The 16,664-nt window shown below is 44.9% G+C and overlaps 1 protein-coding gene across 1 annotated transcript in view; it reads left to right on the top strand.

Annotated features, from left to right (window-relative positions):
- Positions 1-16,664, top strand: part of LOC140418834 (CUB and sushi domain-containing protein 1-like) — a 573,350-nt gene that overhangs the window by 522,494 nt on the left and 34,192 nt on the right. The window contains exon 3 of the mRNA XM_072502498.1: positions 10,551-10,663. Coding sequence (XP_072358599.1) covers positions 10,551-10,663 — 113 coding nt within the window. The remainder of the gene's footprint in view (positions 1-10,550; positions 10,664-16,664) is intronic.

The following is a 16,664-nucleotide window of genomic DNA, read 5'->3' as shown; positions in this document are numbered from 1 at the left end:
CTAGTAGCGAGGGTTATTAATTTAAAAAGGAATTAAGTTTCCGCATGCCAGCAAAAGCTTAAAAAAAGTTAATTTATGTTGTCAATTTTTTAAAATTCACATATTAAAAAGTCAATTAGGAAGCCAAAGTGTGACCAGATAACACCATCCAAACCAAGGGCTAATTTAAAAATATGAAAGGAGAAATTACAGAAATTGAAATTCAAGTTTGAGAGATAATCATATCATTCCTACAGAGCAGAAGGAGGCCATTAGCTCACTGAGTCTGCACCAACCCTCCAACAGAGATCCAATCACCCACCCCATCCTGTAACCCGACCTAACCTTTGGACACTAAGGGGCAATTTATCATGGCCAATCCACCTAACCTGCATATCTTTGGAATCTGGGAGGAAACCGGAGCACTTGGAGGAAACCCACGCAGGCATGGGGAGAATGTGCAGACTCCACACAAACAGTCACCCGAGGTCGGAATCGAACCCTGGCACTTTGAGGCAGCAGTGCTAACCACTGTGCCACCATGCCGGATAATGCATCGTGAAAATTATGGGGTGGGATTCTCTGTCGGCTGACACAGGAATCGGGAAAAGCGATTGAGCGTAGAATCGATTCCGATGCCGAAATCGCGGCGGGCGCCAATTTCACGCCAAAACGCAATTCTCCGACACCTCGACAGGAGAGTTCATGCGTTCCAGAGTGCACATACAGTAAATGCCATTGGCATATTGTTTGCGAACCTGGCCCGGTATTCTCCGGGGCCTCCGCGATTCTCCGCCTCCAATGGGCCGAATTCCTGACGGCGAGGTTCACTGAATTTAGAGTACCCAATATTTTTTTCCATTTAAGGGGCAATTTAGTGTGGCCAATCCACCTAACCTGCACATCTATGTGTTGTGGGGGTGAAACCCACACAGACACAGGGAGAATGTGCAAACTCCACACGGACGGTGACCCAGGACCGGGATTCGAACCTGGGTACTCAGCGCTGCAGTCCCAGTGCTAACCACTCCACCATGTGCCGCCCCCACTTGTGCTTTTAAAAACAGGCTGCTGAGAGAGAGAGAGGATTATGGAAAGTGTCCAATATCGCCATAGTTTGCTGACTGTTTTGCCGCTGGCTTGGGAGCTTCTGCAAGGGTCGGGGGCAGTAATGTGTGGGGTGGCCAGGAGGTCGGCTGTGGGTTCGGGGTGGACTGGCATGGAGCACCATTGCCACAGCCTGCAAGGCAGCCATGTAGCTGCGCACGTGCTGACTGCCCACTGTGAATTTCGGGCCACGGGTCCTATGGGTGTTCCCCCAGGCCACGCTCCTCGGTGCCCTCTGGCCCCAGCCGACTCATCAGCCGCCTGGGTGCACTTCTGCGCAACCATTACCTCTTGTTGGCTAGGATAGCGTGCATGGGGAATGAAGTGTGTATCCCCGGCTGCAGCTTGTCAGCTTCTTGAGTGTCAATCGCGAATCCAGCACCGTTTCATATTGGAATCAATTGTGTTCAACATGACGCCGACCCCTTAACAGTCGCTGAATTGGTCCTGATGCAGCACCAATTTTGCGTTGTGGAAATCCACGAATCCCTACTCCAGCGTCAACACTTAGTCTTCGGAACAGAGAATCCAGCCGATGGAATTCTGATTTTGAATTACAATCTTGGAATTTGATCTACATATTCATTTGTTCATTTGGGGGGCTGTTTGAAATCATTCATGACTGCAGATGGGTTAATTCCCTGTTGTTAATATGATCAGATTTACAATTGAGGATTAACTATTCAGATATCATTACTGCAGCAAGGAAAATATGCCTTTTGAATCCTTGCATTTTTTGGTACAAATATATTATTAAAAATTGTTCTGCTTTTCCTTTGATTCACTTTACAGTTGCCGCATGGCACCAGAATTAATTTAGCCCTAGCACTCATTTTACTTTGAAAATTCAATCTTTTTGCTGAGCAGTGTAGGACTTTGCATCTGCATTGTGGAGTAATGCCATTTAGCCAACAGTTTTCACTATATATGTGACATCAGGCATTATTGCATTGTTCAACACTTGGGAGTAAGTGTGTAACTACCTTGACTCCTATGGAACTATACAGTACAGGAGACGTGACAAAACAGCTGTACCGCAATACCCATCATTATCCGATTGACTTCCCTATAGCCTTTGGCACAGTCAACTACAGGGGCGAGATTCTCCCACCCCCCGCCGGGTCGGAGAATCGCCAGGGGCTGTCGTGAATCCCGCCCCCGCCGGTTGCCGAAGTCTCCGGCACCTCAGATTCGGCATCATGGCGGAGGCGGAAGAGACTCCCTCCACAGTGCATGCGCGGGGAAGCTGTCAGCGGCCGCACATGCTCCTGCGCATGCGCCGCCCGGAGATGTCATTTCCGCACCAGCTGGCGGGACACCAAAGTCCTTTTCTGCCAGCTGGCGGGGCGGAAATTCGTCCGGCGCCGACCTAGCCCCTCAAGGTTGGGGCTCGGCCCCCAAAGATGCGGAGCATTCCGCACCTTTGGGGCGGCGCGATGCCCGTCTGATTTGCGCCATTTTGGGTGCCAGTCGGCGGACATCGCGCCGTTTCCGGAGAATTTCGCCCCAGGTCTCTTTTACTTATTCTGCTCCATGTTCTAATAAGTTTAATTGTCTTTATTTGGTGTGACACTTAACTAGGAACCAGAGCAAATCCAGCACTGGTTGAGCTTCGTGCCCGCTATCATTACCTCTGGAGTTTCCCAAGGATCAATCTTTGGTCTCCTGCTCTTCCGCATGAGCATGCTCACACTTTATGGCACTATCCACAGACCAGGGGCGTGATTCTCTGATCCTGAGGCTAAGTGTTGACGCCGTTGGAAACGCCGTCGCGTTTCTCGACGGCGTCAACACGCCTCCAAGATCAGCAATTCAGGCTGTGGAATGGGCGCTGGGGGATGCGCTCATGCGCAGTGGGTCCGGCACGAACCGGAGCATGCGCAGTTCCACCGGTGCGCGGAGTCTCCCTTATCCACGCCAGCCCCAACTCAACATAGCGCAGGAGTACAGGCGCCGGCGCGGGAGAAAGGAGGATGGGAGACAGACAGGCCGGCCTGCCGATTGGTGGGTCCCGTTCGCAGGCCAGGCCACATCAGAGGGCCCCCCCCCGCCAGGTTCGAACACCCCCCGCCAGGCTGCCCCCGGACCCTTCAAAGCCGAGGTCCCGCCGACTCAGAGCATGTTAGAACGGCGCCAGTGGGACTCTTTTTTTTTAACGGCTGCTCAGCCCATCTGGGCCGCAGAATCGTTACGCGGCCCCCCGACCAGCACTGCGCCAACCACGCTGTCCCCAATGGGGCCGATTCTCCGCTCTGCGGGGAATCGCGTATCGGCAGCGGGGCGCGATTCGCACTGCTCCTGCGATTCTCCAACCCGGCGCGGGGTCGGAGAATCCCACCCCAGCAGTCAGCCTCCACATGTACCCTGATGACATGTAACTCCACTTCGCCATCACTCCTCTTCTCTCTACTGTTTGTCCAGTGTCCAACTACTTTAGGTAAACATTGCCTGGAAGCCATTTTCTTTGGCTCAACCCTCAACAACTCTGACCCTTGCCACTGATTCATCCTCCCTTGGGCCACTGTTTGGCCGAGCCAAACGTTTGCTAACCTCAGCTTCAAGCCTGTTTTATACATGCTTGTCTGAGAGCCCAGACTCCCATAAAAGCATTCACTTATTGACACGGGTACAGAGAAGTAAATAAATTGATTGACAGCTTTATGGTGCTGTAAGCTATTATTTCTGTGGTCTATTTTGTTAATGGCGCAATGTTTATTTACACAAGATAAAGAGGTGCCAAGTGCTTACAGCTTCTCTTCTGATACTGTAATGGTCTTGTTGATTGACACTTTCATAGGGCTGTAGGAACAGCAATTATTCTAAAAGAAAATGATGAATGGATGTTTTAAGCAATTCCACACATGCCATTTTTACGGAAGGGATCATTATTTCAGTATACACTGAATGAATGGACATAGAAGTGCCATGAGTTGGCATGCAGGGTCTGAGAGGTCACTGGGGATGGGTGGGAAATCATGATTTGTTGAAGAGAGCATGAGTGATGACGGCTGGAAGTTCTAAAATATAAATAAACAAGAACTGCAGTCTTTCAACCAGCCCACTTTGACACTCTTCAGGGCGGAACTTGGGGTCTGACAGGTAATTTTCTACCAAAGTCAGTTTGCTGACTTGACACAATTCACACCTCTTTAACCTGAGGTTACCCCATCTCTGGATCTGTAAAGATTTAATCACCTGCTAATGCTCGCATTCCAAGCATTGTCTGGCAGCTTTGAATTTGTCTATATATATGTTTCTGGAACAGACCTCTTCATTCACCTGAGGAAGGAGCAGCGCTCCGAAAGCTAGTGACATCGAAACAAACCTGTTGGACTTTAACCTGGTGTTGTAAGACTTTGTACGAAGCTGTATGGTAGCTCCACCCTGCAAGGTGGGGTACAAGAGCCGATGCCGCCCCAGCAGCCTTCATTCTGTACTTGAGCTGCTGGGGGAAACATCTAGCTTATTAAAGCCTTCAGTTGAACTACAACCTCCCTTTCGTGGTCATTGATCGTGCATCAGTACCAAAACGTGGGATTGAACCAGGGAGAGCATTAACCTGGGTATCTGTCTTACGAGTCCAGGAATATTACCACAACATCACTATCCACATGGAGTTTGCACATTCTCCCCATGTCTGCTTGGGTTTCCTCCGGGTGCTCCAGCTTCCTCCCACAGTCCAAAGATGTGCGGGTTAGGTGGATTAGCCATGTTAAAATGCCCCTTAAAGTCCAAACTATTAGGTGGGGTTACTGGGATACAGGGGATGGTGTGGGGCGGGGGCCTAGTTAGGGTGCTCTTTCGGAGGGTCGGTGCAGACTCGATGGTTCTGAATGGCCTCCTTCTGCCCTGTAAGGATCCTATCCGATGATAGCCCTTGAGCTAATGCTTAGCCACCTGTCTTTAAAATGCAATTGGATGAACAGTGTAATTATTGATACAGTGCAATGATGACCAGCTTATCTGTTTTAAGTATTATGTATTAATGGATAAATATTCGCCAGGACAGTGGGAAGAACTCAACTGTAATTCTTTGAAATTATGGCACAGATTCATTTATATCCAACCGAAAGGTTTATTGTCTCATCCACAAAAGGCACCTCCAGCAGCGCAGCATTTATTCAGCACTGCACGTACAGTGAAGTGGCAGCCTAGATTTTATAGATGAGTCTCTCAATGTACAATCCACCTATATTAACACATAGCAGTTGTATTTATTCAGTTCCATTGCAGCAGGAAGGATGGAACTAACAGACTTCCATTGATCAAATAAAGTTATGGATCCGAAGATTTCAAATTCATTTTAGAATTAATTTCCTGACATTATCAGTGCAATATTAACAGGATAAGAATTCTAATTCTCTGTCAAATACCAAGCTTGAGCAGAAAGAACTACTCCAGATATTATTCAAGGGACTTCAAAGGAAAAACAGTTTGGTGGCAGTGTATTAGTCGCGATGCTAATCAAGAAAGATATATATCAGATGACCAGTGTACCATCATCTGTTGTGTGCCCACTGGTAAAAGTTCATACCACCCCATTGTTCTCACAACGATCCTGCCAATGTGAAAATTATCAGCTAAATCGGAATTTTCCTCCCCCATTGCAACATCCTGGCATTCTGCGAGATTCGAGGTGGGGGTGGTGGAGAATGTAGCGGGGAGCAAAAAAATCAGTTTCGGACGTCGGGAAACCAGGTTGGGCTCATCCCTTCCAAACATTTTCGGCAGGTTGATGGCGGGCCAGGTCACCCGCTGAAGCTCGACTGTAACCCACTTTGCAACTTATGCATCTGCAATACAAACAGAACAGACCAGAATTCTAAGCACCTGTCAAATCTTCTACTCCACCGTGCACCCAGAGAGGGAAGCCTGGATGAGAACATGGGGCGTTGTGGATGGAGTGAAGGAGAGGGAAGGAAGACCTGGAGGAGAGGGAAGACATGAAGGGGAAGGAGAGGAGAGGAGGGACCACAATACTTCAGAGGAAGTGGTCAGTCAATTCGACATTGGAGCTTCAGGAGTAGAGCTGGTCCCCAGAGAATCGTTCGGGAGTCTCGCGTGTGCCAACTACATGACGCGGGTAGGTGGCCATTGACAGAGGTCGCCCCCGCGATTCGAGTCCGCTATGTCGCACAGCGGCCGCCACCGTGCACTTGCGCGGACTACCGACCGGAAGTGCGGGGCCCCGTTTCCACAGCCAGAGCTGCGAGAACCACGCCGGGGCCCTGCCAGTCCCCTACAGATGGGAGAATCGCTCAGGACTTTCGTAAGAAAAGTCCAGAGTGAAATGCCTGCGTTTGTACGCTGGTCTGGGGACCTAGCCCCATTATTGGAGAATCCAGCCCCCTATTCCAACCCTCGATTCCCCAGAGACATCAAGCAGCCCAAACAGGTTTACCAATCATGCATATGTAGGCCATCAGGCCCGCCTGCAACTGGGTTAATACCAGAAGTGGTGAGATGAAGGCTTTGTGGTTCTTCATTGGCCCCTTAAGGACCTCAATTGAAGAAGATGCAGGAAGGTCAACCATTGGTTTTCCCATCCAGAACTTAATTCAGGTGGATGTGGGAAGGCAGTGGGGGTTCCAGTACACCACCAGCCTGTCTAATTACATTCCCTTCCCATTTCCAAGCTCACCACGTGAGAGCACAAGATTCTGCCCTGTACCTCAGTAAAACCCCCAATGATTAAGCTGTTTTGCTCAGAAAGTAAATTAGAATTAGATGTTCTAATTAGAGAACAGGATGTGTACAGACACACTATTGATCAGGATGATATAGGATGGTAGGAGGGAGCTTTTTGTATAATTAACATTATACCTACACTTCAAAGTATTTCCATGGCTGTAAAGCATTTTCGGATGTTATGAAGGGCATCATGGAAATGTAAGGTCTTTCACTAACTGCCCAAGTGGATAACATTTCTCTTGTGGACAGAAAGCACCTCATTCAAAGATATAAAATGAACTGTGATCAATGAGTACTCATATGTTCTGAGATATTCATAATTTTGGGATTTTGTTGTTTTCCAGTGATTAGTGTTAGAGGTTAATTTAAAGCTCCTTTTTGACATTGAGGTTATCACTTTCCATGTCATTTGCTCTATTGCAAATATTGTTCAAGGGTTCTGTCCAACAAGAGAAATGTAGAAAATTAGAACAATTGTATGCCTTATTCCTGAAGGGTGTTCGTTCACTTGACTTTGTAACTTTTAAAATCATTAGGCATGGAATTGGAAAGGAATATTAACTGCACCATTTTTATTTTGGATTTCTCTCTTTGGAACCACATTCACCAAAAAATCGAGAAAAATTAGCACTGCAACTTACAAAATGTTTTAATGAGTTATTAATACTTCCAAATGTATAGTATCATCCTTGCGGAGAGAAACTGGGACAGTGTCCTGCCAAGGCCAGCTCAGCTCCAAGCCACTTTGCAGTCTTGCTCCAAACATGGCCAAAAAGTATCAGAAATGAGCTGGTAGTGACTGCCCTGAACCTGCTGTCGTGGGCCTTTCGAGAACATGCTTCAACCATTCCAGCATCAGTTTGAGTTTGATGCCTTCTACAAGGGATCTGTGACCATCCAGGAGGAGAACATGTTGCAAACAAGCTGATCAACCTTTCAGATTGAGGAATTCTCACCAACAGCAAGGGAGGAAATAAAAAGCAGGGAATATGAATCACTTTTCAATCATTGTACATAAAGTAAATGAAAAATTGTTATCCACATACTGGACTAAGTTAGAAGTTTAAATAGCCAGCACAAACTTAAAATTAAAAATAAAACCTGCAGCATGTAAATGTTCTGAGGGAATGAGACTCCAGATGACGTGCTCTATAATTGTATAAAATGCTAGAGTTTGTATTTGGTTCAAACTTGCATATGAGCCTAGAAACGTAGCAAACTGATAGACACACCCCAAATGAACAGATAATGGAAGAGGTCACAATTATCATAATTTAAACTGCAGTTTGTCGAACACTCCTTCACTTGGAGGCAGAAACTTCTGTCCATACAATGGAGGATTCTTTATTTCTTGCAGAGGAATTCTGGCTATAACTGTTATGTGTTGGAAATCTGATGAATCATTGACCACTGTTGTCAGCCTTTGCTCAGTGGCAGCACCCCAAGTCAAAAGGTTGTGGAAAAATGAATTATCAGTGCAAGATGGATTGCCTTTGCAAGACATCCTTTAGTGATTGTTCTCACTCCAGATGCGAGGGAAATTAGGGAACCAAGAAGTGAACAGCATGCAGTTGGCTAGCTACATACTAGCTTGACTTGGGTAAGCAACTTAAGTTGCTCAAAGCAGTCCTTAGAGAAAGAGTTATGAAGAGAGGACAAGGCCAGTCAAATTGATGATACTATTTAATCTGCTGAGTGACCCTTGGAAACACTTTGGGAAAAATCTATTCAACCAGAAAGGTAACAATTCTCTTTTGGTTTGAGATGACTTATTATATTTCAGCCGAGCTGCAGCATTTACAAGACATTGTGTAAAATTTGATATCAATATACTCGTATTGTGGAAAAGCACAGCTAATAATTTTAAATGAAAGAACACTTATCGGTTTTGGATTTTAGAATGTTAGTGGCCACAGAGGAGTCAAAACAAGAGGCCTAAAGGAAAATGTTTTATTGCAAAGTAAACTACGGGCGGGATTCTCCAATCCCGCGGCAGACTGTCCACGCGTTTTACGACGGCGTGAACGGGCCGCTCCCACGACTAATTCTGGCCCCCCAGGGTGCCAGCATGGTGCTGGAGCGGTTCGTGCTGCTCCAGCTGCAGATCCTGGCGCAAACTGTGCGCCACGGGATCTGTGCATGCACAGTTGTGCCGGTGCCAACGAGGACATGCGCAGTGGCACCGGCACCAACACGCACATGCGCAGTGGCCTCCTTCAACGCACCGGCCCTGATGCAGCATGGCACAGGACTACAGGGGCCGGCGCGTAGGAAAGGAGGCCCCCAGCCACAGAGGCTGGCCCACCGATTGGCGATTGGTGGGCCCTGATCATGGGCCAGGCCACATCGGAGGCCCCCCCAGGTTCGGATGCCCCCCCCAAAGGATGCAACCTGACCCTTACACGCCGGGTCCCACCGGCCCAGAGCAGGTTAGAACGGCGCCGGTGGGACTCGGCTCTTTTCTTATGGCCGCTTGGCCATCTGGGCCAGAGAATCGGTGGGCCAACCGCGTAGAGCGGCCCGTGACCGGCGCCGTGCCAACCATGCCGGCGCCGATTCTCCGCTCTGCGTCGGGGCGGCGTGGCGCGATTCATGCGGCCCGCCGGCAATTCTCCAATCCGGAGCGGGGTCAGAGAATCCCGCCCTACATACATAGTTCACTGCAGGTCCCAGTCGGGACTATCCATGTTTAGATCTCACCTGTGCTGGCTTTTATGCGAGAGTCCATTTGCTCCACTGATTGGGCCCCTGCCCCGCTGCAGGGAAGCTCGTATTCAATGAGGCTCATGGGGAGACTAATTGATCCATCCCTGTAGGTCTCATGCGGGTTATAAAGGAATAAAATAGTTTTAAATTTGAGCATTGTGGGGGATAGTGGCACTGCATGTCTGGTGTAAAATGAGCACAAAACATTCCAATTTAGCCGTCAACCATCTTGTGTCCAATTTGAACCAGTATGATTAATCACAACATTCATGAGGCCCATTTCTTGGGCATCCTGGGATGACACCTAGAACAAGCTTATTTAGCGTCTGGTTCTTCAACTTCAAATTTGGAATGTTCAAATTCAATTTAGATTTCTCAACGTTAGAACCCCTTCATGGGCCTCTGCCAATATATCACTGAAACTTCCCCGAGCCCAACAAAGCTCCTTCCTCTAACTCTGATCTCTGTGCATATCCTTTTGCAATTCTTCAAACCATACAGGCATTTGGGCACCATTCCTGATATCCTCGTCTTTGACTCACATTCAACATTTGTTTGTGCCTCTGTGAATCACATTGACATGCTTTGCTGACATCAAACATGTGACATAAATCCAGTACGTTGTCGAATTCATCCAGCGCAGACCTGAGCAATGGTTCAGATTTGGTTGATACTCAGGTAGCTGACCCAACGAACCAGTGAGTAATTTTGAACTGAAACAACCATGTAGAGATTTCAGTTCTAACTTATTGGGGGTTTTGGGAGCAAAAAAGCAACTAGTATTCCCAAACTTGATGGTGAATTAGCAACCTCAAGTGGGCTTTGTTGCAGGAGTATCTTTGCAGACTGGGTTTCTTATAAAGTATAAAGTTAGTTCACTGCACTAACCAATGATAAAGACTGTGCAATTCTCACATGGCTGTTTCTGTGACTTGAACTACATCTTAGCCAATGGACTATGACTGTTAATGCCGGATTAAGATCATTTCTATTCAGATTTTAATCCCCAGAAGAATTGATGTTTCAGTTCTGTGCTAAATGTTCTTATTTTCTTTTTGCCTTTGCAGGTTGACCGGATTTCAGCTGCCTCCTCCGATTGTGAGTTCAAGTTCCGTTCTCACTCTGTGGCTTCTCAGTGATTATGCCGTGAGTGCTCAAGGCTTCCGGGCAATTTATGAGGGTAGGTGCAATTCTCACATTCTTTTAAGGGGACTCCAACTTGGTCTCTTGTGTGACAGGTTGCTACAACCATGGGATTAAAGATATCCAAAAGTCAGCCGCTGAGATGTTAAGGATAAAATGGAAGTCTCATGTTTTCAACACTGTGGAGCCCAAAAGGAATGTTGTATTTTTGTTTGTTAAATATTGAAATTGAAAGAGTAGGGAAAAAACCTATTCACTGCTACTTTAGGTAAGAATCATGGATTCTCCAGTCCCCAAGCCATGTCTTTCTTAGCGGCGTGCCATTCGCTAGCAGCGGGATTCTCTCTTCCCGCCATTTGTCAATGGGATTTCCCATTGTAACACCCCACACCACCGGGAAACCCGTGGATGGGATTGTGCTGCATGCAGGAAATTGAGAATCCCAATGGCTGGTGAATTCCAGCCCATATTTTCCTTCAAGTATTCCAATTTTTCTTTACTCTCATTTCAAATGATTGCACACTTGCGCAAGTTTGTGTTACATTATGAAAAGCCCACAGTGCAGTATTCATTTTCACATGCTGATGCCAAAAATAATCTAAAAATGTGGCGCTGATTTAGAGATAACTTAATGAAAGCACACCTGCATTCCCAAAATAAGCAAAAGGAGAAGTGTCAAATTGTACCCAGGCAACTCCAAAAAGGCCTTGAAATTTCTCAAGTTAATATTATTTGGGACAATTAGTTACCTTGTTAAGTCTGAAATCAACCAGACGGAGCCATGTCCTGCCACCTGTTTTTAGAGAAAACAGCAGGAAAAGTGAAATTTCACTCCAATGAACCTTTGGACTATTTTACCAGAATTCAGGGACAAACAGCACATGTGTGCACTTAATAAACAAATTGGGCTGCATTTATTGACATGATGTTATCTTGATCTCAAATACTAGCACATTTGGTATGATGTACTTGTACCTTGTTGAAATTATTCATTATTCTATCTGAACACAAGTAAAAGTAACAAAGATTATTGTATTGGCATGATTCTGGTTTTATTTCTAAATGATAAATACATTTTGTGTGGCAAATGCTGAAAATTAATGGATAAACAGATCCCTTTGAAAGGAAATGGTAGATGAGATCACTTTGATTAATTTATATAGTAGGAGCTACTTGGATCAGAATTGTACACAAGCCATATGCTGCCAGATGTTTTGTCACTTCGCAGCTTGCAACTGATGTGTATTGTTTGGTCATGCTGGGACTGGGTGTGGCCCACCAGACAGCCGTTAATCAAAATCCGTGATGGTTTAGTGAGGGAATTTAATTGCAAATAGGTGATTTGGCATGCTGTCTAAAAGAAAACAAAGGAATATGAACTGAAAACATCACAAGGCTACTGGAAAGTGGGACAAGTAAAGTGATGGTTAAATATAATGAAACTCAGAGGAAAGCTCAAATGGGAAAGGTTTCCCCTTTCAAAGATTGATTTCAGCATAATACATGTGCATTTAATGCTTATCTTTGCAATGTCACAAAAATTACATGAGGACAATGGGCTGAATTTTATGATCCCCTCCCAGGTATGTTTTTGGTGAGGGGGCAGATATGAGGGGTGGCTCGTCCATCACCTTCCTGTCCACACTCAAGTTGTTCTCCATAATATGGGAGTGGGCGGTGCCGAAAACAGCCATGTCCACCTTATATAAATAAATTGAGGATAAATTGAGCTTATTTGTAAGTGAATTGACCCCAATATTATGCTGCCCAACCCAAAATAGTCTTTCAAAAATGTTTTTATAAGGGCCAGAAGGAAATGGGGTACTATTGTTTTGGCTGATTCTTTTTATGCACCAAGGGTGCCTCCAAAATACATCGTCCCCCTTACTTCCTCAAAATCCAGCCAAGTTTCAAGATTACGTGCATAATAGTTTGACTGCATCTATTCCTTAAATCATGTAATACACCCAATAATGTGACTTTTTAAGGTTGAACAGTTCAACCTGGTTTGCCTTTGACTGGTTTGCAACCAGAAGTTATACCTCTTATAAATGCTATCTTCAAGTAGTTTGTGAGGGAAAGGAACTAGAGGAATATCTCAGAGGGCAGTGAATCTGTGGAATTCTTTACTACAGGGGGCTATAGAAGCTGGGTTGCTAAGTATGTTATAGGCAGAAATAGACTGATTTTTAATCAAGGGTTATGGGGTAAGGCGGGAAAGTGGCATTTAGGATTATCATATGAGATCAGTCATGATCTCATTGAATGGTAGATGGGCCAAATGGCCTACTTTTGCTCCTATGTCTAATAATCGCATCAGATGCTGAAAGTCAGTCGGATTGATCCTACCTTTTGAACTTGGCAAGAGTTATTCAATAGTAATTGTTTAATAGTTTAAGATGTGTCAGACATGATATGACTTTGTTCTTCAGCTTGTTATATTTTAGCAGTTGGTTGTTTTCAAACAGTGACATTCTGAATTTTAGGACGATTCTGTTTTAAGTCTGTGATGATTTATTTTACAAATAAATACTTGTGTATATTTTGCATTTGAACAGGGTGTTTGCTCAACAAACTGTTCATATGCAAAATAGTGAACCAACAGCAAAAAAGTGAGTATTTTTCAATGGAATTTCTGATTTTCAAACAATTGCTGAGGGGATAATTTAGAATTATAAACACACTTCAATGTTTGTCATACCATTGTAAAGAGCTCAGCATTCTGTTATAGAAGAGAGCTTGTATAAGAGATGAGATTTAAAGTGCAGTGCTGTGCTGGATCTACACCACTTAGCTGAATAACAAGATTAAATCACTTATTTTCTGTTGATTCTTTAAAGAGGAAAGTCTTTCACCAGAACCAACTTCAAAAATCACACACTCAAAGAAGTATAATTGAGATGTATGCACCCTTCTCTGTCTTAATCAATTTCAGAATACTTATGAGCTCAAAATTCACTTACTCAATGCCACTGTTGGTTCCTTAATAGCACTTATTTCTGAAATGTATTTGCCATTAAAAAATACAACCATAAACAAATCTATGGATGCACCATCTACCAAGATCCTCTCATTGTTGTTGTATTGAAAAAGTGCATTGATGACTCAGTGAAAAGTCTTGAAAAATATATTGTGACTATTAATAGTGATCATTTTTGTCCCACTTCTTTAACTGGTAATCAACGTAACAGTTATAAGTAGGCAGTACCCCATTTTATTGAAACAAAGCTCTCTAGAAATAAAGTTTGTATGATGAAAATTTGGCACAATTATTATACTGTACATAAAAGTGACAATGGTAAAAATACGAGTGCACATAATTAAAAGGAATTTAGCTGCATGATTAGAAAAATGGCTAGATGGCATAATGCAGATATAAGGATAAAGGGCCATCCATTTTGGGACCTGCCGCTGCCTTGCCAGACAAAGGTGCCAACTCCTTAGAAGGCCAGGAGCTGGAAACACGGAGGAGAGTGACTATGCAAGCTAAAAAGATCAAAAGAGGCTAATTCTGGGAGGACAGTCATGCAGGATCCAGAAAGGTAAGCTCATTGAATCAGTGGAACTCAGGGGTAGTGAACTTGTTGTCGGATGCAACTCCTGATGAATAAAGGAACAGAAACTTTAACTGGGAAGAATAGAGTTTTATGTGACTGTGAGGCTAACAGTCTTCTCTGTTGAAGGGATGACGGAAAAAAATCTGTGAAATCTATCCTTGTTACATTGGTTATTTAAAATATAATTTATAGTTTCTGCTGAATACAATTTGCTTGTTAATTCATGTTCAATTTGTATTAATTTTGAGTTCATTGCTACGGGAAAAGTTTAAAAAACAAAATCTTGTCCATCTGTTTCTTCACTTGGGATTGTTTGGGAAGTTCATTTATTTTATGTTATTGGTCTCCACAAGGATCATAACAGTGTTAAAGGTCAACACAGGTGTATGAAGACATAAAAGGGAATCCAAATGCCTTTGTATTTTACTGATTGGATTTTTTTATTGTCATGTGTACCGAGGTACAGTGAAAAGTATTGTCCCGCGTACAGTTCAGTCAGTTCATTCCATACATGAAAATAAAATATATAGGGCAAACATAAAATACACAATGTAAACACATATACACAGGCATTGGGTGAAGCAGACAGGAGTGTAGTACTGCTCAGTAGAGAAGATGTGTGAAGAGATCAGATCAGTTCATAAGAGGCTCATTTAGGATTCTGGTAACAGCAGGAAAAAAGCTGTTTTTGACTCTGTTAGTGCGTGTTCTCAGACTTTTGTATCTCCTGCCCGATGGAAGAAGTTGGAAGAGTGAATATGCCGGGTGGGAGGGGTCTTTGAAGTGCAACAAACAAAATCAAGGAAGTAATGCTGAATCTATACAAGACATTAGTTCAGTTGTAACATTGGACACATTATTGCACACTCTGTTAAAAGAAAAATGCAAAACTAATAGATAAGAGGCCGCATAGATTCACTGGAAATTCCCAAGGATGAGGAATTACAGTCATTGAGAGCATTACAAAGTTCTGACTTTTTCTTTCGAACAATGACGGTTAAGAAATGTTGTGTTGGAAGTCCTCAAGGCTATGAAGAATAAATAGTCAAAGACTCTTCTCAATGTTTGCAAGGCAGTAACAAAAGGGCAAACATGTACAACAATAAAGAAAAGCATGCAAAATGTTAGAAAGAATTGTCCACTCTGAAAATGCAATTCAACATTGTTGAAGCATGAATTATTTGTAAAAGTGATAAACAGTGATCTGCAAAAGCAACATTTCAAAGGAGATGGCGAGAAAGCAAGGGAGAATGATCACACTTGCTGGTTCATGTGATAAAACCTTGGTGTTGACTAGCTGTGTCAAATGGCCAATATCTGTGCTGTAATCTTTGAACTTCCACTTATACCAGGTTATGGGAAAATGCCTCCAAACTACTTGGACTAATCACATAAAGTAGGATCACTATTGTCCAATATTCCATTCCTTATAACCCTGACTACACGCAGGATATAGGTAATTGGCACATTTTCTAAAAATCAATAGATGCCTCTTATAATTTTTTGGAATCTGAGGATGGGTTGAGAAACCAGCAAGAGTTTGGTCAGTTCATGACACTTGTGGGATTGGACATTGATTCTTGCGGTGAAAGAAGATTGGTGTCACGGACAGGATGTATGTGCCCTCTTGCTGTCCATAATCAGCATGTTTGCATGGAATGAAGTGTTTCTTCCCTTACCCTTGGGAGAGTAATCCATTAAAGAATGCAGCGGCATCGATGCTGTCAGACCTGCTGAGTTTTTACAGCATTTTCTGATTTTACTTCGGATTTCTAGCATGCATAGTTTTTGTATGATGTCCATTCATGAGCTGTGAGCGTTTCTAGCCAGACCATAATTTATTGATAAGCTGCCTTCTTGACTTCCTATTGTCTATGTGTTACAGAAACACCCCACAGTGCTCTTAGGAAGGGAGTTCTAGGATTTTAACCCTGTGACAGTGAAGGAATGGCGATCAGGGGCGAAATTCGCCCGAAACGGCGCAATGTCCGCCGACTGGCGCCCAAAACGGCGCCAATCAGACGGGCATCGTGCTGCCCCAAAGGTGTGGAATGCTCCGTACCTTTGGGGGCCGAGCTCTAACATTGAGGGGCTAGGCCGGCGCCGGAGGAATTTCCGCCCCGCCAGCTGGTGGAAACGGCCTTTGTTGCCCCGCCAGCTGGCGCGGAAATGACTTTGCCGTGCGGCGCATGCGCGGGAGCGTCAGCGGCCGCTCACGGCATCCCCGCGCATGCGCAGTGGAGGGGGTCTCTTCCACCTCTGCCATAGTGGAGACCATGGCGAAGGCGGAAGGAAAATAGTGCCCCCACAGCACATTGCCCCCCGGTGGGGGGGTTGGAGAATCGCGCCCATCGTTCTTACCGGCGGGACCTGGTTCTGCAGGCGGCCTGCGGAGTTCTCTGGGGGGGCGCGGGGGGATGTGACCCCGGGGCAGGCCTGTGCCGTGGGGGCACTCGTTCCCTCCACGCCGGCCGTTGGAAA

Source organism: Scyliorhinus torazame, chromosome 1 (genome assembly GCF_047496885.1).
Source record: "Scyliorhinus torazame isolate Kashiwa2021f chromosome 1, sScyTor2.1, whole genome shotgun sequence".
Taxonomy (NCBI): domain Eukaryota; kingdom Metazoa; phylum Chordata; class Chondrichthyes; order Carcharhiniformes; family Scyliorhinidae; genus Scyliorhinus; species Scyliorhinus torazame.
Note: the sequence above shows the minus strand (reverse complement) of the source record. Positions and strands in the feature narration are given on the sequence as shown.